The sequence below is a fragment of the Musa acuminata genome, chromosome BXJ1-10 (genome assembly GCF_036884655.1).
Source record: "Musa acuminata AAA Group cultivar baxijiao chromosome BXJ1-10, Cavendish_Baxijiao_AAA, whole genome shotgun sequence".
Classification (NCBI taxonomy): Eukaryota; Viridiplantae; Streptophyta; class Magnoliopsida; order Zingiberales; family Musaceae; genus Musa; species Musa acuminata.
The window spans coordinates 30874895-30897947 of NC_088336.1; the positions used below are offsets into that span (position 1 = coordinate 30874895).

At 33.8% G+C, this 23053-nt stretch overlaps 4 protein-coding genes across 11 annotated transcripts; 3 read left to right on the forward strand and 1 right to left on the reverse strand.

The window, feature by feature from the left end:
* Window positions 1-1031: 1031 nt before the first annotated feature.
* Window positions 1032-3499, forward strand: LOC103969082 (uncharacterized). 3 transcript variants are annotated; one of them, XR_010480831.1, is made up of 2 exons: window positions 1032-2398; window positions 2918-3499. XR_010480831.1 is itself a non-coding variant. In XM_018819497.2 (2 exons), the coding sequence occupies exon 1, from the start codon at window positions 1096-1098 to the stop codon at window positions 2305-2307; it is 1212 nt and encodes a 403-aa protein (XP_018675042.2). In that variant the 5' UTR covers window positions 1032-1095; the 3' UTR covers window positions 2308-2330; window positions 2918-3499. The 3 variants fall into 3 exon arrangements, 2 of the variants coding, with proteins under 2 accessions (XP_018675042.2, XP_009380778.2); XM_018819497.2 differs by having other exon boundaries at window positions 1032-2330; XM_009382503.3 differs by having other exon boundaries at window positions 1032-2330; window positions 2925-3499.
* Window positions 3500-4361: 862 nt separating this feature from the next.
* Window positions 4362-5528, forward strand: LOC135594833 (uncharacterized). Its single transcript, XM_065085342.1, has one exon. It carries the CDS (start codon window positions 4362-4364, stop codon window positions 5526-5528), a length of 1167 nt encoding a protein of 388 aa, XP_064941414.1.
* Window positions 5529-14939: 9411 nt separating this feature from the next.
* Window positions 14940-17399, forward strand: LOC103974147 (transcription termination factor MTERF15, mitochondrial-like). Of its 2 annotated transcripts, none has more exons than XM_065088028.1 (2): window positions 14940-16234; window positions 16822-17399. In XM_065088028.1, exon 1 carries the CDS (start codon window positions 14995-14997, stop codon window positions 16165-16167), a length of 1173 nt encoding a protein of 390 aa, XP_064944100.1. In that variant the 5' UTR covers window positions 14940-14994; the 3' UTR covers window positions 16168-16234; window positions 16822-17399. The 2 variants fall into 2 exon arrangements, with proteins under 2 accessions (XP_064944100.1, XP_064944101.1); XM_065088029.1 differs by having other exon boundaries at window positions 16829-17399.
* An 88-nt stretch (window positions 17400-17487) lies between these two features.
* Window positions 17488-21355, reverse strand: LOC135596149 (transcription termination factor MTERF15, mitochondrial-like). 5 transcript variants are annotated; one of them, XM_065088024.1, is made up of 3 exons: window positions 20049-21355; window positions 18697-18942; window positions 17488-18217 (listed from the first exon to the last, which is right to left on the reverse strand). In XM_065088024.1, the coding sequence occupies exon 1, from the start codon at window positions 21286-21288 to the stop codon at window positions 20116-20118; it is 1173 nt and encodes a 390-aa protein (XP_064944096.1). In that variant the 5' UTR covers window positions 21289-21355; the 3' UTR covers window positions 17488-18217; window positions 18697-18942; window positions 20049-20115. The 5 variants fall into 5 exon arrangements, with proteins under 5 accessions (XP_064944096.1, XP_064944097.1, XP_064944099.1 ...); XM_065088027.1 differs by lacking the exons at window positions 17488-18217; window positions 18697-18942 and adding an exon at window positions 19118-19455 and having other exon boundaries at window positions 20049-20279; window positions 20371-21355; XM_065088025.1 differs by lacking the exon at window positions 18697-18942.
* Window positions 21356-23053: the final 1698 nt, after the last annotated feature.

Below are 23053 nucleotides of genomic sequence, written 5' to 3' on the forward strand. Positions count from 1 at the left end.
AGGTGGTGGCGGACGCGGGCGACGTAGCGGCGTAAGTGCGGGGGTTGGCGCGGCGATACCAGCGATTCCACGAACAATGTGATCAAGTGGAAGAGATCATATGCAAGGGGATACAATTTTGATCAAGACCGTTCATTTCTAGGGTAACGGTCGGATGTTCATCCTCAACTCGGTCCCGCGTGGTGTTTATGGTGCAAGTTTGATCCACTTCCGTGGCTCTTCGACACGCGGGCACGGTATAAATTGTTACCTCGAATTCGTGTCGTGAAGTGTGTTGTGCTTTAATTAACAATATATTAATGTACGGTCAAATTTAACTAAAATATATATTAAGCATGATCAACTTTACTCAAGAATTTTTACTACATTTTTACAAGTCATAAATATTAATTAAGGTATATTAATTCAGACAAAAGAAATATTTTTTTCACTTTGGCAATTAATAATTTTATATTTTAAAGTGTGAATGATAAGGATGAATTAAAAAATATATAATTTTGGTTTTTTTTTCATTAACGCTTCAAATTTAAAAAAATTTCATATAACATCTTTTTATCGGATGAAAAGATCATTTTCGTCTCGTAACATAGAAAATTTTTACATATAAGTTTGGCTTAGTCGTATCTCCACCTATGTATAATAGATTTTAACCCTAATATGACATAGGAGAAGACTCGAGAGTCCGTTCGACTTGAGATGCATGTTTATTTTTTTTATAGATTTTTATATTTTCTTATTATCAATGATCATGATGTGTAATAACGCTCTTATCAAACATGTTTAGAGTCGAAAAAAAAAAAGAATAGTAGTATGATGATCATTCTTAAAAAAATATTTATATATAATTTTTAAAACTTAGAGCATTCTACTAGATTAAATAGTCAAAATTCGTCCCAAAATCAAAATTATTTTCTTTAGCAAGTGTGTTTTTCTGAAAAAGTTAAAATTATATAAATATTTTATAGATCATTTTATCCATATTTTTTAGATACAAAATTTATTCCTGTAATTTTGTATTTCTTGTGCGTAGCGAAGGTTACACACACTGCATATAGGAATTAGGGTTTCGCTTGGGGTGCTCGCTTCTCTCCTACAATGGCGGCTGCGACTCTCCGCTCCGTCCTCCGCCGAAATAGCCTTCTGCCCCTGTTCGAAACCTACCGCCTTCGAGATCTCTTCTTCTTCTCCTCCTCTGTCGACCTTCCCGCCGCTGTAGGCGTCACCACATCTCCTGATCCCCACTTCATGGTGGAATACCTCGTGAACTCCTGCGGGTTCTCCCCCTCCGAGGCAGCCAAGTTCTCTAAACCCCTTGCGCACCTCCGATCCACCGAGAAACCCGACGCCGTCCTTAACTTCATGAGATCTCAGGGCTTCGACGGCGCCGGTATCAGAAAGTTGATATCTTTGAACCCAAATTACCTATGCGTGAACGTGGAGAAGAAGTTGGCCCCGAAGTTTCAGTTCTTACGCGATTTGGGCCTATCGGAGTCGGATATCGTCGATGCCATCCTGAAGAACCATGGCATCCTCCACGTCAACGTTCAGCGTTCCATCGTCCCCAAATTGGAGATGTGGGAAAGTCTCTTGGGATCGAGAGAGCTTGTTCTCAACCATCTCAAGAAGAAAGGATGGTTTTTCTCCTCCAGCGTTGAGAAGACGTTGCATCCTAACCTAAAGTTCTTGAGGGATGAGTGCGGCATTCCTGAAGAAAGGGTCTCTGTCGTCTTGAGAAGTCACCCACAATTAATCTCACGGAAGCCAGAGTCTCTCCGAGCTTTGGTGGCGAGAGCCGATGAGCTGGGGATGCCACGGCAATCTCGGATGTTCGTGCGGACACTTGATGCTCTCTTCATGGTAAGCAAAGAAAGGTTCGAGGCCAAGGTCGAGCTCATGAGGAGCTTCGGGTGGTCGGAGTCGGAGTTTTCTTCTGTAGTCAGGAAAGTACCCACCTTCTTATGCGTCTCCCTCGATATGATGCGCAGAAAAATGGAATTTTTTATCAATTTAGTCGGGTACACCCCTTCCTTCATCGCCTCCCAACCATCTATCTTGCTATATAGTCTGCAGAAGAGGGTCATTCCTCGGTTTCGTGTGACGGAAATGTTGAAATTGAAAGGATTGTGGACTGGAAAATACAAGTTTACATCGATTCTCGTATTCACAGATACCAAATTCATGGAGAAGTTTGTTCTCCCTCACAAAGAAAATGTTCCTGAGCTGCTTGATATTTTGAGAGTTGCTGGCACCTGGAAAGGAAATGATACCTTGCATTTGGCATCGGAGGATGAGGAAGGGCTTAGCTGATTGTCTAATTTGTGACGACGAAGGTAGATTATTCCCCTAATTTGAGATTTTGGAAATAGAATGCAAAGGGCTTATCAAAAGGTGAATTGAGGTGTGGGATTTTTCTTTTATGACAAGCTAGATTAGCATTGATTAGAAATCAAATTTGTTCTGTCTTACTGATTGTTAGCTTAAATTATTTTCTGAATGTCTTTGGCATAGTATTGTTAGAAATTCTACATGACAGTCCAACTGAGATGACCTTTGGATCTATCGTAGGGACTTTTGGATTTTGTCCAAATTAATTCCAATTCTGGATTGGTTTTTGTTTGGGTAAGTCTTGAAGAGTCATATTTCAGATCAAGTTATGCAGGATATAGAAATTATCACCAAAGATCACAAGAAATTGTTGAGTGGTAGTTACTCTAATGATTTAAGTGGCGAAAAAAACTTGAAACACCAAAGAGTTGTTTCTGTAATTTGTTTTTAAATGAGTCATCAACCAATATATGGATTTGGATATATCTAAGAAGGTGTTATCTCTTGTCAGTGGAGGCTTCTTTGCAAACAAACTTATTTATTTATGTTGTAATTGGAATATTCAAATTTGATTTATGCATTGTAATATTAGTATGCAGTGGCTTCAATGGAATTTGAAAGACCAGTTGCACTGGGTTGATCAGGAGTCACCAGCTTTAGTGCTAACTATGCTCTTCTGAAATGTCTTCAACCTCCTTTGGAATTGCTAAAGCTTTTCTCGCATCAACAAACTCTTGCATGCCTCCATAGGCTTCTGCTCGTCCACTCTTTGGGATTCCGGGTGCAGATCTGTTCATTCTTGGATTTGGTGGATGCAACTTGTCATCATCATAGCTGAAGCTTCTGCTCCACTTGAAAGCCTTCAGAAGGCTGCACAACTAAATTTCTCCAACATCTTTATCGAGCTAATTCCCTTGGAGTTAGTCGATTCGTTGGTTCCTTAAGAATATTTTGGATGTCATTTTATTTCTTATTTCAAGTCTTTATGTTGCCGATGTGGTCCATGTTTCCCGCATCATGAACCGCGTGGCCCATTGGCTAGTCAATCTCGGAAGGGCTGTAATTTCTGTGTTTTTGGGTCTTGTAATGATAGATCAGTCTAGCGCAGTATCTAGTCCTCTTTAATCTTTAATGAAATTTCTCCTTTTTCGGTAAAAAAGAAAAGAAAAGCAAACTCTAGTATTTCTGATTTTTATGCACACTATCTTGACCCGTTCTCAACCAGTATTTTTCTGGCTATCGATGCCTTTGTGCATGTATTCAGTATCTCATTTCAGATAGGGTCATAAGATCATCATCATCTTTATCAATGCGTGAAATGTGTTTTGGATTTTGATATCAGTTGTTCCATCTTTATTCTTTATGTCTTGGATAATAACGTCCCAAATCGTTATGTGAATACAAGTCTTAATTTTGATCAAACAGACATTAATGAAATGAATTTATAGAAGGAATTGAGAAAAGTAGAATTCATAAATTTAAATAAGACAAGTAATCAAAGCAAAATTATGCACTTATATCATTTTAATAAACCACTGCAACGTGAAGTTGGCATGTATAGATTGATGTCTCAAATGTGGTCTGCTATAATTAAAAGCTGTTATGTTACAGATATACTATATTGGTGTACAGTCAATTTTAATTAAACATCATATAATCCATGATCAACTTCTATCGAGTTTTTTTTTTTAATTTTTACGAGTCATAAATACTATTCAAGGCATATTAATTGAAACAAAAAAAATCAAGTTTTGAAGGATTATAAGATTGTTTTTTTCCTTAAAATCTGTTTCAACAATAAATTATTTTTGGATCAAATAAATGAATAATTATATATATATATAAAGATATAAAATCATATAAATATTATGTAAATCACTTTATCCATATTTTAAGATCATTTTATCCATATTTTTGATATAAATAATTTATTCCTATAATTTTGTTTTTCTTGTGCATAGCGAAGGTTATACACACTACCTATAAGGAGGGTGGTTGTAATTAGGGTGCCGCTGCGGCTGCTCTCTTGTCCCACAATGGCTGCTGCTCCGCTCCGCTCCGTACTCCTCCGCAATGGCCTTCTGCCCTTGTTCGAAACCTGCCGCCTACGAGATCTCCTCTTCTTCTCCTCCTCTGTTGACACTGCCGCCGCCGTAGGCGGCACCATATCTCGAGATCCCCACTTCATGGTGGAATACCTCGTGAACTCCTGCGGGTTCTCCCCCTCCGAGGCAGCCAAGTTCTCTGAACCCCTTGCGCACCTCCGATCCACCGAGAAACCCGACGCCGTCCTTAACTTCATGAGATCTCAGGGCTTCGATGGCGCCGGTATCAGGAAGGTGATATCTGGGGATCCCAGACACTTATGCTACAACGTGGAGAAGAACCTCGCCCCGAAGTTTCAGTTCTTACGCGATTTGGGTCTATCGGAGTCGGATATCGTCGATGCCATCCTGAAGAACAATGGCATCCTCCGCCTCGACGTTCACCGTTCCTTGGTCCCCAAATTGGAGATGTGGGAAAGTCTCTTGGGATCGAGAGAGCTCGTTCTCAAGCATCTCAAGAAGACCCGATGGTTTTTCTTCTCCAGCGTTGAGAATAGATTGCATCCTAACCTAAAGTTCTTGAGGGATGAGTGCGGCATTCCTGAAGAAATGGTCTCTGTCGTCTTGAGAAGTAACCCACAATTAATCTCACAGAAACCAGAGTCTCTCCGAGCTTTGGTTGCGAGAGCCGATGAGCTGGGGATGCCACGGCAATCTCGGATGTTCATGTGGACACTTGATGTTTTCCACAACGTAAGCAAAGAAAAGTTCGAGTCCAAGGGCGAGCTCATGAGGAGCTTCGGGTGGTCGGAGTCGGAGTTTTCTTCTGCAGTCATGAAAAATCCCACCTTCTTATGCATCTCCCTCGATATGTTGCGCAGAAAAGTGGAATTTTTTATTAATGTAGTCGGGTACACCCCTTCCTTCATCGCCTCCCATCCAAATCTCTTGCTATCAAGTCTGCAGAAGACGGTAATTCCTCGGTTTCGTGTTTTGGAGATGTTGAATACGAAAGGCTTGTGGACTCGACGAGGCACGTTTTTGTCCTATGTGACATTATCAAATACAAAATTCATGGAGAAGATTGTTCTACCCTACAAAGAAAAGGTTCCTGAGCTTCGTGATATTTTGAGAGCAGGTGAGTGTGAAGGGAAATGAGCCCTTTTATTTGGTATCAGAGGAGGATGAGAAGGGCTTAGCTGCTGGTCTAACTCACATTTGAATTTCTCATCAGTAGCTGAGCAGTGATTCAGCACCTTTTCCCTTGACAACAAGCTGTCTTACATCAACCACCAGCCTTGGCTACTGAGGTGCAGTCCAGTGAAAGAATTATTCCGTTGGTGTCATATGGTAGTAATGTTGTAATTGGAAGGTCTATGCAATGCCCAACACAAAATGTCTTCCAGTTTTACTCATTAAGGTTCATGGAAAAGTCTGTTCTTTGTTGCAAATCTGAAGTCCCTGGCCTGTTTGAAATCTCTGATAGATGAAGGTAGATTATTCCCCTAGTTTGAGATTCTGGAAATAGAATGCAAATGGCTTCTCTAAAAGTCTATTGAGGTGTGAGATTCTTCTTATGTGACAAGCTAGTTTAGCATTGATTATAAACCGACTTTGTTTTGTCTTGCTAAATGTTTGCTCGAATAATTTTCTGATTGTGTTTGGCACACTGTTGTTGGTTTGTATGTGAACTGCAGGTTTTATAAATTCTGCTTAGCAGTCCAACGGAGATTATTTTGGATCTTAGGAACATTTGGATTCTGTTTAAGTTGATTCTGAACGGGTATTTGGATTCTGTCCAATGTAATTCCGGATCGGTTATTGGTTGTTGGGTGAGTGTGAAAGAGCCATGTTTCAGATTAAGTTATGCAGTCTGTATACACCACCAAAGATGACGAGAAGTTAAATGGAGTAGTACTTGCTCTGATGATTTTAGTAGCTGAAAAAAATTTAAACGCCAAAGTGTTGTTTCTATAATTTGTTTTAGGTGAGTTTTCACGGATTTATGGATTTGGATGTCTTCAAGGAGTTGTTATCTTGTCAGTTGAGTTTCTATGCAAACTCAACTGACATGTATTGCGATATTTGCATGCTGGGGCCTCAATGGAATTTGGAAGACCAGTTTTTGTGTTGATCAGGATTACCATTGGTTTGGTACTCACCCGTTTCTTTTGCATGTAAGAAGGTGTCCCTTTGCTTGCAGGTTGAATGGACTTCAGAGAATCAAAACGTGTGTATGTTATACTGAAATGCCTTCGGCCTCATTGGAATTGTTGAGTATGCTATCGTGAAATGTCTTCAGCCTCACTGGAATTGTTGAGTTTGCTATCCTGAAATGTCTTCAGCCTCATTGGAATTGTTGCTCAGGCATTTCCTGCATCAACAAACTCTAGCAATGCAAACTAATTTATACGCCTAAACATTTTAAAATTGACAACAAAATGTGTATTTCAAATCTCTGTAATTGTCTTTAGGATTTGTTTTAGAGTTAATGATCATTACATCATAAGGTTTTATGTCCCGCATTTAGTGCAGAAATGACTACTTATGATTGTGCAAACTATCCTTACCCATTCTCAGCTACTCTTGTTTCGGCCTCTCTATGCAATTGTGCATATTTTTAATATCACAATTCAGATAAGATCATAAGAATATTGATCATCTTTCTCATATGTAAAATGTTTTCGGAATCTTGATATCAGCTGTTCCATCTTAAGGACTTTTGGCTTTTGTCCAAATTAATTCCAATTCCGGATGGGATTTGGTTTGTTGGTTAAGTCTCAAAGAGTCATATTTTAGATCAAGTTATGCAGTATATGCAAAATATCAACAAAGATCACAAGAAGTTGCCGAGTAGTAGTTGCTCTAACGATTTAAGTGGCTGAAAATAACTTAAAACACCAAAGAGTTGTTTCTGTAATTTGTTTTTAAATGAATCATCACCCGATTTATGGATTTGGATATGTCTAAGAAGGCTTCTTTGCAAACTTATTTATTTGTGTGCTAATTGGATATTTAAATTTGATTTATGCATTGTAGTATTAGTGTGCAGTTGCTTCAATGGAGTTTGAAAGAGCAGTTGCACTGGGCTGATCAGGAGTCACCAGCTTTCGTACTAACTTTGCTTCTGGGTTGGATGGACTTTTTCTCTGAGCATCAAGACTTGAGCATGCATGCTATCCTGAAATTTCTTCAGCCTCATTTGGAATTGCTAAAGCTTTTCCTGCATCAACAAACTCCGACGTGCCTCCGGAGGCTTGTGTTCATCCACCTTTTGTGATTTGGTTAGTTCATTCTTCTCGATGTGATCTATGTTTCTCGTGTCATGAGTGAAAGAAAAAGACAAAACTATAACATGCAAACTAATATGTAAGCTCGAAAGGTTTTTAATTGACGATTAAATGTGTATTTCAAATTTCTGAAATCGCCATAGCACTTGTTGTAGAGTTTATTTATATTTGCATCACTAGTGTTTCAGATAGAATCATAAGATATCAATCATCTTTGTCAATGTGTGAAATGTGTTTTGAATTTTGACATCAGTTGTTTCATCCTTGCAGAGAATCTGTGCATTATGAGTTGTAGAACTGATAGAACTTCCAAGTTGATCAACAATTTGCTTGGGAAGATATGAAAAAAATTCTTTTTTTTTTTTTATGACTTTTATAATACTCTTGACAACATCACAATTTGCTTGCATCGAAATCTCCACTTGACAAATCACTCATGAGAGAATTCTCAAGAGACTTCGAGTTATATCAGAGTCATATTCGATCATCTTTGGATTGAGAGTCACATTGACTTGTAAAAGAAAACTGACAGCCAATAAAGAGAAGTGCATGGATTCAGTATTACTCTCAAACCGAGAAACTATCAGGATCTTGGTAAATATGTCAAATTTCTTCTCAAGTCCTTTTTCCCAAATAGGCTTCTCAAATCAGCATTCACAATATTTCATTCAATATTTTCATCAACATTCACAACATCACAAGCTCCTCGTCGATTCCTAGCCTACCATAACACAAATGGATTAGTCAAATTATACAATAAATTATATGTTTTTAAATTTTAACACTCTCAATTTACCTTAAGCTTCTTGTAGCATCAATGTACCAGCAATAAGGTTAATTTTTAAAAATCAAATATAAATCAAGTATTACAATTAGTATCATGCATGCAAGATAAATTTTTTTAAAAAATAATATTAATATAAATAATTATAATATATTTTAATGTAAAATAAAATTTTAAAAACATTATAGCATGAATAATTATAATGTATCTTAGTCAAAAAATAAAATTTTAATTACTTGAAGGAATAGAAGAAAATTTTAATAGCTATATAAAGCATGAATAATTATAATATATTTTAATCTAAAACTAAAATTTTAAACACTTAAATGTATATAAGAAAATATTTATTTTTTAAGAAAGGTAGAGGGATCTACCTCTCAGGATATAATTTCTTATTTTTCTCGTTTTTGTTGATGAATGAATGAGAAAAATCTCTCACCTTAGATTAGAGTGGATGAGTCTTCGATCGAAGGTAATAAGATTTTTTACTTTTATATTTATTTAATATCTGTTTTTATTTAATTTATTAGTAAAAATAACATCATTCAACTTGGAATATTTAATATTTATTTCTTAGATTTTATTAGTAAGAAAACTCAAGTAATTATGCTTAAAACGAGGGATTTGATTATATTTATTCTCGATTTGTTTTTCAAAGTTAGCTTACCTCAAGAAATAAAGGAGGATATTACTTTCTCGTATATTATTCTATTTCCCAAGGTGTCTTTTGTTCGAATGGTGTCGCCAACGAATCTTTATCGAAGATATAACTTTATTCATTAGAACATGATTTTTCTTTTTCAAGATCTAGTTCGGTTACTTTAAGAAGGTGGTATTGTCTCATAACGACAGATGCTAGTAACATATGACATGAGATAAATCCCTTATATATCTCTAGAGTATAGAAACGTAAAATTCATCATAGATATTAGTTAGAACTAGTGGCAAAGCTAATCTGTATGTCAAATGCCTAACGTTCTGTAAAATCTCAAATGGGTCAATAAATCTAGAGGTTAACTTTTCTCTTTATCCAAACCTCATAACCTCTTGGTTGGTGATACTTACAAGAAAACATGATCATCAATTTTGAACTATGGATCTCTTCGATTTCGATATGCATAACTTTTCTAATGAATTATTTCAACTTCCACTAAAGCTTAAGCACAAGCTCTTAAAAGATCTTTCATTGTTCATATTTTTCTCTCAGATTGACCATTAGTTTGCGAGTGAAAACTATTTTAAATTTTAATTATGTGCCCAAGGATTTCTACAAATTCTCTTAAAACTTAGAAATAAACCTTAGATCTCTATAAAATATAATATTAATTGGCACCTTAAGATATTGAATGATCTCCTTAACGTATAAACTTGTTAGTTTATCCAAGAGATACTTTTTGTTAATAAGGAGAAAGTTAACAGATTTAGTAAGTCTATTTACTAGTATTCAAAATTTATTATATTCTTTCAATGCCTTGGGTAGTCTTATTGTAAAACCCATAGTGACCTAATCTTATTTTCATTCAGAAATTAGAATCCAATAGTTGCATCTTTATTGAATGATTTTCAAGAATACAAAGTCGATTATGAAATCTAATAAAATCATCCTTAGTTTAAAATATTTTTAGTTAGATCCCTAAGCTATCTCATTAGCTATTATCTGAAGATGTATATCTTTCTTTGATTTTTTTCAATCCTTTATATCAAAAAAAAATTATACCATTAAACACACATTTATTTACCTTAAATAAAAGTTCAAGCTTCATATTTACCAAATCTATCATTATAATTTTTTAAAATATTCATATAGGCTATAAGATTTAAAAAAAAATTGTTCAAGCCATCAACAACTATATTAACCTTCCCAAGATAGTAGTTGATATTAAAATCATAATCTTTAGAAAGTTTGATGATCTTCTCTATCCCATATTTAAATCATTCTAAGTGAAAATATACTTGAAATCTTATTTAAGATTTCAAAAGTATATCTATAAAGATAATACCTTTAAAGTTTTAGTGCAAAAACGATAGATATTAGTTTAAGTTATGAGTAAGATAGTTTATTTCATGAGGCTTTAATCATCTATGTATATAAGAACTATTTTCTTATTTTTTATTAGAACATAACCAAGTCTTTCTCATAAAGAATCACCAATATAGGAATAATAGCTAATTTCTCTTTCAATTCTTTTAAAACTTTATTGACACTTATTGTCTTGAATGAACTTTACGTTTTTGTATATCAATTTAGTTAAAGATGTTATTTTTGAAAGATCTTTTATAAATCATTTACAATATCCAATCATACCTCATAAGCCTTTAAACTTTGAAACAATAAGAGGTTGTTTCTAATTCATCATAGCTTTAAATTTTTTGGGACTAATAGACATACCGCACTATAAATTATATGACCAATAAATATAACCTTATTGAGATACAAATTGAAGTTGTTAAATTTGACATACAGTTTCTCTTGTTTTAAGACTTTTAAAATTGTCCTCGAATAGTGTTTATGTTTCGTCATATTTCCTATTTTTAAAGTAGATCAAAATGTCATCATTGAATATAATTATAAATTTATCAAAATAAGAGTGGAATCACCTATTCATAAGATTAATAAAAGCAACTAGTACATTTGTGTATTCGAAAGATATTACTAAAAATTTATAATGATCATATTGAAAATAATTTGATGTACATCTCATTCCCTCTTATCTTTAGTTGATAATACTCAAATCTCAAATCAATTTTTGAGTATACTTGAGTGCTTTAAGCTGATTAAATAGGTCATCTATCCGAGAAAAAAAATACTTATTTTTTATGATCACTTGGTTGAGTTCTCTTTAATGGATGTGTAGGATCCATCATTTTTCTTTATAAACAGGTGATGGAAACCCCAAGATGATATATTAGGTCGAATAAAGCCATTATCTAAAAGCTCATGAATATGCTTTTTTAACTCCAACTTAATTGGTCTCATTCTATTATGAGGTTTGAAAATAGGTGTAGTGAAATAGAAGGTCAATTATAAATTCAATTTACTTGTCGGGATAGTCTAAGTAAATTTTTAATAAAATCATCTGAAAAATCTATAAAAAAAGATATCTTTTAATATAATAAAAATAAAACTAAGTACACTTAATATCCTTTCAGTAATAATAGTTAGTAGCACGAAATAAAATAGAGCTTTTCTTGAAGCCCAATGAACTAAATGGATGATTGATCTAGGGGTAAGAAAATAACAACTTTTCAAAAATAATCAATACTTGTATAGTATGTTAAAAGTCAATCCATACCTGAGATAGGATCGATATTGTGAAACTCTAATAGAATAAGGTTTACTAATAAATCATGACTTTCAATAGTAACAATACGATTTCTAAATAATTGATCAGTTTTCAATTAGTATTGCTATTAACAATGCATTACTAGTTGTTTTAGGATTCTTATGTAGTCTCACAACAAAATAATATGATATAAAAAAATATGAAACCATAATCTATAAGCACATAATAGACATACCATGGAGTACAATTATACATTGAATGATAAATCTTGAGACTTCAACATCTTAATAGGTGAGTACATAGTTTCAACCGATCTCTCCTTTTAGATTTTGACGTTGACGTTGTTTCTATAGGTTGTCATTCAACAAGTGCTTTGGTTGCTGACAAAAGAAGCATACATGTTATCCCATGAGGCATGAGGTGAAAATACAATTAGTCTTTCCATATAAATAACAACTTATGACGACTTGATTACTGAGAGCTCGTATATCGTAATGTCAAGATTATCTGCTCTTGCCCTTCCTTGAAGGTTCAAAATGTGATCCCCTATACATAGATGGTACAATACTAAAAGGTAGCTTTTGAGCCTTTATCTATTATACTTCATTATCCAATTTTTTTACCACTAGAGTTAGATTGAGTACTTTAGTATATATTAGTAAAATTAATACAATAACAGATTTTTCAATTGATGGATGAAATCTCCTCTCAGAAGCATAGGTCTTTGTCTTTTGATATTTATTATAGGTAATATCGGGAGAGAACTAGACTGGCTCAATAAAATAATAATTATACTTCATCATAATCCACTTTCTTAATGAATGTTAAGGAACTCGTATTGCTTTTCAAAACCAACCAAATTAGGAAAAAACTGCTTATAGAATATATTTTTAAATTTCTCTTTTTCTAATTAAAAAAATAGATGACATCTTCTAATTTTCTTTGTGTTCAATAGTTTTAAATATTTTCTTCACTTGGTGGATCTAACATTCTATAAGATTAGATCTAGTATGTCCTAGAAAATAATTAGTCTCAATTTCTTAAGGTGATCTAAAGTATTATTTCTACCTCGTTAAGCTTCATCTCACTTCTTTTGACGCTCAAAATAGCTTCTTATAATATTAAGAATTTTATGTACATCATCTTGAGCATTAGCGAGTGTTGAAAAATAAGATGCATTTTACGATGTCCAGAAAGTTAGCACATAATCAGTGATAGGTGTATGTAAGGATTAAGTTTGTTTCAAAATACGTAAAACTTTCAAGTTAGTATTTGCTAAACATCTTTTAGAGGCATATGCCAATAGCATTATGACTTTGAGCATCTATGAGCAATATGATTCATATCTCGTATAATAAGTCAAAAGATATTCACTGAATATCTATTAACCCTAAATAATGCAATGATATCATGAAAAAAAGCATATCCTATATTTTTTTCAATGATTACAACATCTTTCTATATATACATCATGAGTCAAATAAAAATATATTATTTTTATTAATATATAAATTTTAAATATTTATTATAATTTATTTATTCATCAAAATAAAAGTCAAAAGTTAGGCTTTATTGAGAAAGATGTTAACTCAAAAATAAAATCCAACTAACTCTACCTAGCGAAAGAGGCATGTTTGCTTTATATTAGAATTCGATTTAGTATTTTTATGAGGTTAGTTTGAAAATTAAAAATAAAATAATAAAATTTTAATATATTGAGTAGGAAACCTTATAAATTCAGCGTAACATAAATACATAACCAAAACTCAATCAAGTCACTAGCGTATATCAAATGCCCAAATATGCACTCCTATAAAAACGGATAAGTTTATGTTTTCCTAATAGCAGATAGATACAAATACATATCAAATTTCCAATAGTAGATATTGTGATATCATTCACCTGCCAAAGTAGATATATATTTCTCTCAATAGTATATAGTGGACAAAGGAACTATTTAATCGTCATGTCTAATAGCCTATTAATCTCCAAAGGGAATCACCCTAGCTATCATCCATAAAAAAAATAAAATTATCTCATAATAATTATGTCCATTGAGATAAAATAACATATTAAAACATCTCAATCTATATTTTCAGTATCACTAATATTAAATAATATCAATTAGCTCTCAATTAATTTGAACCATGACTCAATCGGACCAACTGAACTCAATTTAACTAGTACATCACTAAAATCGATATCTTATTTTTTTAATCGATTTAAACCATCCTAAACTAGTATAATTTAGATTAAATTATATTTAATTTAGGTTAAATAGACTTAAATAAGTTAAATCGATTTGGAATCCTCCCAAATAGATCTAAACTGCTTAAATGTAATTTGGTTCAGGATAATAAGCTAAATTATATAACACAAAGTTAGATTGAGTTAGCTTAAATCATATACACTACGTATGTCTGTGCATACATCATCAAATTGTAGTCAAAATAGTTAATCATTAATATTGAGTCATTAAAATATAATAAATAATAATAGATCAAAAAGATAAAATTATATTAGGGAGAAAATAACGTTTTTATTCAACTATTATATAAATCTAATAGAAATCAAAGATTACAATTAGCATGCAAGATAAAAATATAAATTTATATATAGTATGAATAATTAAAATATATTATTAATTAAAAATATTTTTTTAAATACTTAACAGCATGGAAGAAAATTTTATAAATTGTATATAGCACAAATAATTATAATATATTTTAATATAAAAATAAAATTTTAAGTACTTGAATGAATATAAGAAAATTTTAGAAACTCTACATAGTATAAATAATTGTCATACATCTCAATTCAAAAATATTATTTTTAAAAAAAACTTAAATATATAAAAAATATTTATTTTTAAAAAAATACAAGATAACCTATTCTTATGTAAATTCTTGTTCCTCACACAGTAAAAAATGAAGGAGAGAATCCTCCCCGCCCTTCAAGGTAATAATTTTTATTTTTATTTAATTTATTGATAAAAATAAAATAAAATCACTGAACCTAAAATATTAAATATTTATTTTATAAATTTTATTTACTAGAAATAAAAAAATTAATTATACTGAAAGATTTGATTACAAATGAAACGGTCAAAATAGTATCTTGTAGATCATTTTATCTATTTTATTGATATAAATAATTTATCCTTTAATTTTGTATTTCTTGTGCTTAGCGAAGGGTTATACACACTGCAGATAAAAGCGGGTTGTTTGTCTTAGGGTGCCGCTGCGACTGCTCTCTTTCGTCCCACAATGGCGGCTGCGACGCTCCGCTCCGTACTCCGCCGCAATAGCCTCCTGCCCCTGTTCGAAACCTGCCGCCTTCGAGATCTCTTCTTCTTCTCCTCCTCCTCTGTCGACCCTGCCGCCGCTGTAGGCGTCACCATATCTCCAGATCCCAACTTCATGGTGGAATACCTCGTGAACTCCTGTGGGTTCTCCCCCTCCAAGGCAGCCATGTTCTCTAAACCCCTTGCGCACCTCCGATCCACCGAGAAACCCGACGCCGTCCTTAACTTCATGAGATCTCAGGGCTTCGATGGCGCCGCTATTAGGAAGGTGATATCTATGAAACCCAATTACCTATGCTACAACGTGGAGACGAACCTCGCCCCGAAGTTTCAGTTCTTACGCGATTTGGGACTATCGGAGTCGGACATCGTCGATGCCATCGTGAAGAACCCTGCCATCCTCTGCCTCGAAGTTCACCGTTCCTTCGTCCCCAAATTGGAGATGTGGGAAAGTCTCTTGGGATCGAGAGAGCTCGTTCTCAAGCATCTCAAGAAGGCAAGACGGTTTTTCTTCTCCAGCGTTGAGAAGACATTGCATCCTAACCTAAAGTTCTTGAGGGATGAGTGCGGCATTCCTGAAGAAAGGGTCTCTGTCGTCTTGAGAAGTCACCCACAATTAATCACAAGGAAACCAGAGTCTCTCCGAGCTTTGGTGGCGAGAGCCGATGAGCTGGGGATGCCACGACAATCTCGGATGTTCGTGCGGACACTTGATGTTCTCCAAATGGTAAGCAAAGAAAGGTTCGAGGCCAAGTTCGAGCTCATGAGGAGCTTCGGGTGGTCGGAGTCGGAGTTTTCTTCTGCAGTCAGGAAAGCACCCACCTTCTTATGCATGTCCCTCGATATGTTGCGCAGAAAAGTGGAATTTTTTATCAATGTGGTCGGTTACACCCCTTCCTTCATTGCCGACAAATCAAATCTCTTGCTATTTTGTCTGCAGAAGAGGGTAATTCCTCGGTTTCGTGTCACAGAGATGTTGAAATCGAAAGGATTGTTGACTGGACAAGCCAAGTTTCCATACATTCTCACATTATCAGATACCAAATTCTTGGAGAAGTTTGTTCTCCCTCACAAAGAAAATGTTCCTGAGCTGCTCGATATTTTGAGAGTTGAGGGCGTGTGTAAAGGAAAATGATACCTTTCATTTGGTATCGGAGGCTGAGAAAGGGCTTAGCTGATGGCCTAATTTGCCAACGACGAAGGTAGATTATTCCCCTAATTTGAGATTTTGGAAATAGAATGCAAAGGGCTTATCAAAAGGTGAATTGAGGTGTGGGATTTTTCTTTTATGACAAGCTAGATTAGCATTGATTAGAAATCAAATTTGTTCTGTCTTACTGATTGTTAGCTTAAATTATTTTCTGAATGTCTTTGGCATAGTATTGTTAGAAATTCTACATGACAGTCCAACTGAGATGACCTTTGGATCTATCGTAGGGACTTTTGGATTTTGTCCAAATTAATTCCAATTCTGGATTGGTTTTTGTTTGGGTAAGTCTTGAAGAGTCATATTTCAGATCAAGTTATGCAGGATATAGAAATTATCACCAAAGATCACAAGAAATTGTTGAGTGGTAGTTACTCTAATGATTTAAGTGGCGAAAAAAACTTGAAACACCAAAGAGTTGTTTCTGTAATTTGTTTTTAAATCAGTCATCACCCAATTTATGGATTTGGATATATCTAAGAAGGTGTTATCTCTTGTCAGTGGAGGCTTCTTTGCAAACAAACTTATTTATTTATGTTGTAATTGGAATATTCAAATTTGATTTATGCATTGTAATATTAGTATGCAGTGGCTTCAATGGAATTTGAAAGACCAGTTGCACTGGGTTGATCAGGAGTCAGCAGCTCTTCTGAAATGTCTTCAACCTCTGGAATCGCTAAAGCTTTTCCCGCATCAACAAACTATTCCATCCCTCGATAGGCTTCTGCTCGTCCACTCTTTGTGATTCCAGGTGCAGATCTCTTCATTCTTGGAGTTCATTCTTGGATTTGGTGGATGCAACTTGTCATCATCCTAGCTGAAGCTTCTGCTCCACTTGAAAGCCTTCAGAAGGCTGCACAACTAAATTTCTCCAACATCTGAATCGAACTATTTCCCTTGAGTTAGTCGATTCGCTGGTTCCTTCTTTTATTTCTTTGTTCAAGTCTTTATGTTGTCGATGTGGTCCATGTTTCCCGCATCATGAAAGTCGTGGTCCATTGGCTAGTCAATCTCTTAAGGGCTGTAAATTCTCTACGTGTTTTTGGGTCTTGTAATGATAGATCAGTCTAGCGCAGTATCTAGTCCTCTTTAATCTTTAATGAAATTTCTCCTTTTTCGGTAAAAAAACAATAATGAAACTCTAGTATTTCTGATTTTTATGCACACTATCTTGACCCGTTCTCAACCAGTATTTTTCTGGCTATCGATGCCTTTGTGGATGTATTCAGTATCTCATTTCAGATAGGGTCATAAGATCATCATCATCTTTATCAATGCGTATAATGTGATTTGGATTTTGATATCAGTTGTTCCATCTTTATTCTTTAGAAAAGTAGAATTCATAAATTTAAATAAGACAAGTAATCAAAGCAAAATTATGCACTTATATCATGTTAATGAACATACAACAAAATGCGCATTTTCAAACAAAGGATAGGATATTTATGGATAAACACGAAGTTGGCATGTATAGATTGATGTCTCCCGATTGAAATGTTGTCTGCTATAATTAACAGCTGTTATGTTACAGATATACTATATTGGTGTACAGTCAATTTTAATTGAATATCATATAATCCATGATCAACTTCAGTCGAGCTTTTTTTTATAAATTTTTTACGAGTCATAAATACTATTCAAGGCATATTAATTTAAACAAAAGAAATCAAGTTTTGAAGGATTATATGATTGGTTTTTTATTCAAATTTGGTGCAACAATAAATTATTTTTGGATCAAATAAATGAATAACTTTATATTTTTATAAAGATAAAAAATCAGATAAATATTTTGTAGATCACTTTATCAATAATTTTGATATAAATAATTTATTACAGTAATTTTTATTCCTCGTGCATAGCAAACGACAGTTGTTAGAATTATGATACCTTTATAGATGCTCTCCTTTATCCTTGAATGTTAGTCACATCACTCGACTCCTCCTTTATTCTCCAATGCTAGTCACGACAAGTTGTCAACCTACAAAATTGACAAAAGTAATATCATATTATTTAACAATAAAAAATAAATAATTCAACAAGACTTATATATATATATATATATATATATATTGAAGGACGACAACAATGTCATATCCTAAATTTCTTTTTACAAGATTTTACAAACACATCAATAAATAACATTTTTAATATATATTATAAATAAATATATATTTATATAATAATTTATTTATACATCAAAATAAAAGTTAAAAGTAATCATAGGTTTTATTGAGAAACATAATAATATAAACTCAAAAATAAAATTCAACTGGATATACTTTGCAATAAAGGAAGGTATGCTCTCATTGGAATTTGGTCTAATGCTACTAGAAGGTTACTTGAAAAAAAAATTAACAATACTAAGTCGTAACATCTTATAACATAAATACATATCAAAAAGTTAATTGAAAGAACCAAGGAACTGAGCAATCACTCCAAGGTGAGATATGTGATTACCAATCCAAAATTGATTGAATGTGACTCCGATATAACTCTAGTCTCTGTTGGGAATTCTCTTATGGGTGGTTTGTCAAGTGAAGATTTGTATGCAAAGAAGTTGTTAGTTTGTAAGAGTATATATCTGGAGATGCTCCTTGTAGTTACTCTCCACACCTCAAAGATTTGGGACGTTAGTATATATCTTCCCAATAATCTTGATGAACTTGGAAGTTCTATCACTTCTACAACTCATGCACAGATTCCCTGTAGAGATGGAACAACTGATGTCAAAATTCAGAACACATCTCACGCATCGATAAAGATGATTGATATTCTTATGATCCTATTTGAAATGTGATAATAAAGATATGCACAATGGAATGTGCATTGTGCATACCTTTCTCCCAAAATGTGATCCATAATTAGAAGACCAGAAAAATAGGGAATTTATAATTCTGCCTAAATTGACTTGCCATTGGGACAAGCCATTCATGACGAGGGAAACATAGACCACAGACTCCAAGAATGAAGAGATCTGCTAACCAAATCACAAAGGGTGGATGAGCTGAAGCCCCCGGAGGCAAGTCAAAATTTGTTGATGCAGGAAAAGCTTTAGCAATTCCAAATGAGGCCGAAGACATTTCAGGATAGCATACTCAAGTTTTGATGCTCACAGAAAAGTCTATACAACCTTGAAACAAAGTTAGTGCTAAAGCTGGTGACTCCTGATCAACCCAAAGCAACTGCTCTTTAAAACTCCATTGAAGCCACTGCATACTAATATTACAATGCATAAATCAAATTTCAATATCCAATTAGCACACAAATAAATAAGTATGCAAAGAAGCCTTCTTAGACATATCCAAATCCATAAATCGGGTGATGACTCATTTAAAAACAAATTACAGAAACAACACTTTGGTGTTTAAGTTTTTTTCAGCCAGTTAAATCATTAGAGTAATTACCACTCAACAATTTCCTGTGATCTTTGGTGATATTTTCTATATACTTACTGCATAACTTGATCTGAAATATGACTCTTTGAGACTTACCCAACAACCAAAATCCCATCCCGAATTGGAATTAATTTGGACAAAAGCCAAATGTCCCTACGATAGATCCGAAGGTCATCTCAGTTGGACTGTTAGGTAAAATTTTTAAAACATTCAGTTTACATACAAATCAACAATACTGTGCCAAAGACAATCGGAAAATAAGTTAAGCTAACAATTAGTAAGACAGAACAAATTTGATTTATAATCAATGCTAATCTAGCTTGCCATTAAAGAAAAATCCCACACCTCAAAACACCTTTTGATAAGCCATTTGCATTCTATTTCCAAAATCTCAAATTAGGGAATAATCTATACCTTCGTTGTTGGCAAATCAGACCATCAGCTAAGCCCTTTCTCATCCTCCGATACCAAATGAAAGGTATCATTTTCCTTTACACACGCCCGCAGCTCTCAAAATATCAAGCAGCTCAGGAACATTTTCTTTGTGAGGGAGAACAAACTTCTCAGTGAATTTGGTATCTGATAATGTGAGAATGCATGGAAACTTGGCTTGTCCAGTCAACAATCCTTTCGATTTCAACATCTCTGTGACACGAAACTGAGGAATTACCCTCTTCTGCAGACAAAATAGCAAGAGATATGATTTGTTGGCGATGAAGGAAGTGGTGTGACCGACCACATTGATAAAAAATTCCACTTTTCTGCGCAACATATCGAGGGAGATGCATAAGAAGGTGGGTGCTTTCCTGACTGCAGAAGAAAACTCCGACTCCGACCACCCGAAGCTCCTCATGAGCTCGACCTTGGCCTCGAACCTTTCTTGGCTTACGTTGTGGAGAGCAAAAAGTGTCCGCACGAACATCCGAGATTGTCGTGGCATCCCCAGCTCATCGGCTCTCGCCACCAAAGCTCGGAGAGACTCTGGTTTCTTTGAGATTAATTGTGGGTGACTTCTCAATACGACAGAGACCCTTTCTTCAGGAATGCCGCACTCATCCCTCAAGAACTTTAGGTTAGGATGCAATGTCTTCTCAACGCTGGAGAAGAAAAACCGTCTTGTCCTCTTGAGATTCTTGAGAACGAGCTCTCTCGATCCCAAGAGACTTTCCCACATCTCCAATTTGGGGACGATGGAACGCTGAACGTTCAAGAGGAGGATGCCATGGTTCTTCACGATGGCATCGACGATGTCCGACTCCGATAGTCCCAAATCGCGTAAGAACTGAAACTTCGGGGCGAGGTTCGTCTCCACGTTGTAGCATAGGTAATTGGGTTTCATAGATATCACCTTCCTAATAGCGGCGCCATCGAAGCCCTGAGATCTCATGAAGTTAAGGACGGCGTCGGGTTTCTCGGTGGATCGGAGGTGCGCAAGGGGTTTAGAGAACATGGCTGCCTTGGAGGGGGAGAACCCACAGGAGTTCACGAGGTATTCCACCATGAAGTTGGGATCTGGAGATATGGTGACGCCTACAGCGGCGGCAGGGTCGACAGAGGAGGAGGAGAAGAAGAAGAGATCTCGAAGGCGGCAGGTTTCGAACAGGGGCAGGAGGCTATTGCGGCGGAGTACGTAGCGGAGCGTCGCAGCCGCCATTGTGGGACGAAAGAGAGCAGTCGCAGCGGCACCCTCAGACAAACAACCCGCTTTTATCTGCAGTGTGTATAACCCTTCGCTAAGCACAAGAAACACAAAATTAAAGGATAAATTATTTATATCAAAAAAATAGATAAAGTGATCTGCAAGATACTATTTTGACCGTTTCATTTGTAATCAAATCTTTCAGTATAATTATTATTTTTTATTTCTAGTGAATAAAATTTATAAAATAAATATTTAATATTTTAGGTTAAGTGATTTTATTTTATTTTTATCAATAAATTAAATAAAAATAAAAATTATTACCTTGAAGGGCGGGGAGGATTCTCTCCATTTTTTACTGTGAGGAACAAGAATCTACATAAGAAGAGGTTCTCTTGTATTTTTTTTAAATTAAATATTTTTTATATATTTAAGTTTTTTTAAAAATAATATTTTTGAATTGAGATGTATTACAATTATTTATACTATGTAGAGTTTCTAAAATATTCTTATATTCATTCAAGTACTTAAAATTTTATTTTTATATTAAAATATATTATAATTATTCATGCTATATACAATTTATAAAATTTTCTTCCATGCTGTTAAGTATTTAAAAATCATTTTTAATTAATAATATATTTTAATTATTCATACTATATATAAATTTAATTTTTTATCTTGCATGCTAATTGTAATCTTTGATTTCTTTATATTTATATAATAGTTGAATAAAAACATTAGTTTCTCCTTAATATAATTTTATCTTTTTGATCTATTATTATTTATTATATTTTAATGACTCAATATTAATGATTAACTATTTTGACTATAATTTGATGATGTATGCACAGACATTTGTAGTGTATACGATTTAGGCTAACTCAATCTAACTTAGTGTTATATAATCTAGCTTATTATCTTGAACCAAATTTCATTTAATCAGTTTAGATCTATTTGGGAGGATTCCAAATCGATTTAACTTATTTAAGTCTATTTAATCTAAATTAAATAAAATTTAATCTAAATTATACTAGTTTATGATGATTTAAATCGATTAAAAAAATAAGATATCGATTTTAGTTATGTACTAATTAAATTGAGTTCAGTTGGTCCGATTGAATCATGGTTCAAATCAATTGAGAACTAATTGATATTATTTAATATTAATGATACTGAAAATATAGATTGAGATGTTTTAATATGTTATTTTATCTCAACATGGACATAATTATTATGAGATGATTTTAATTTTTTATGAATGATAGCTAGGGTGATTCCCTTTGGAGATTAACAGGCTATTAGACATGACGATTAGATGATTCCTTTGTCCACTATACTATTGAGAGAAATATTGATATCACAATATCTACTATTGGAAATTTGATATGTATTTGTATCTATCTACTATTACGAAAACATAAACTTATCCTATATGATGAAGTTTTTCCATCCGTTTGTATAGGAGTGCATATTTGGGCATTTGATATACGCTAGTGACTTGATTGACTTTTGGATATGTATTTATGTTAGACTGAACTTATATGGTTTCCTACTCAATATATTAAAATTTTATTATTTTATTTTTAACTTTCAAAGCAACCGCATAAAAATACTAAATCGAATTCTAATATAGAGCAAACATGCCTCTTTCTCGAGGTAGAGCTAGTTGGATTTTATTTTTGAGTTAACATCTTTCTCAATGAAGTCTAACTTTTGACATTTATTTTGATCAATAAATAAATTATAATAAATATTTAAAATTTATATATTAATAAAA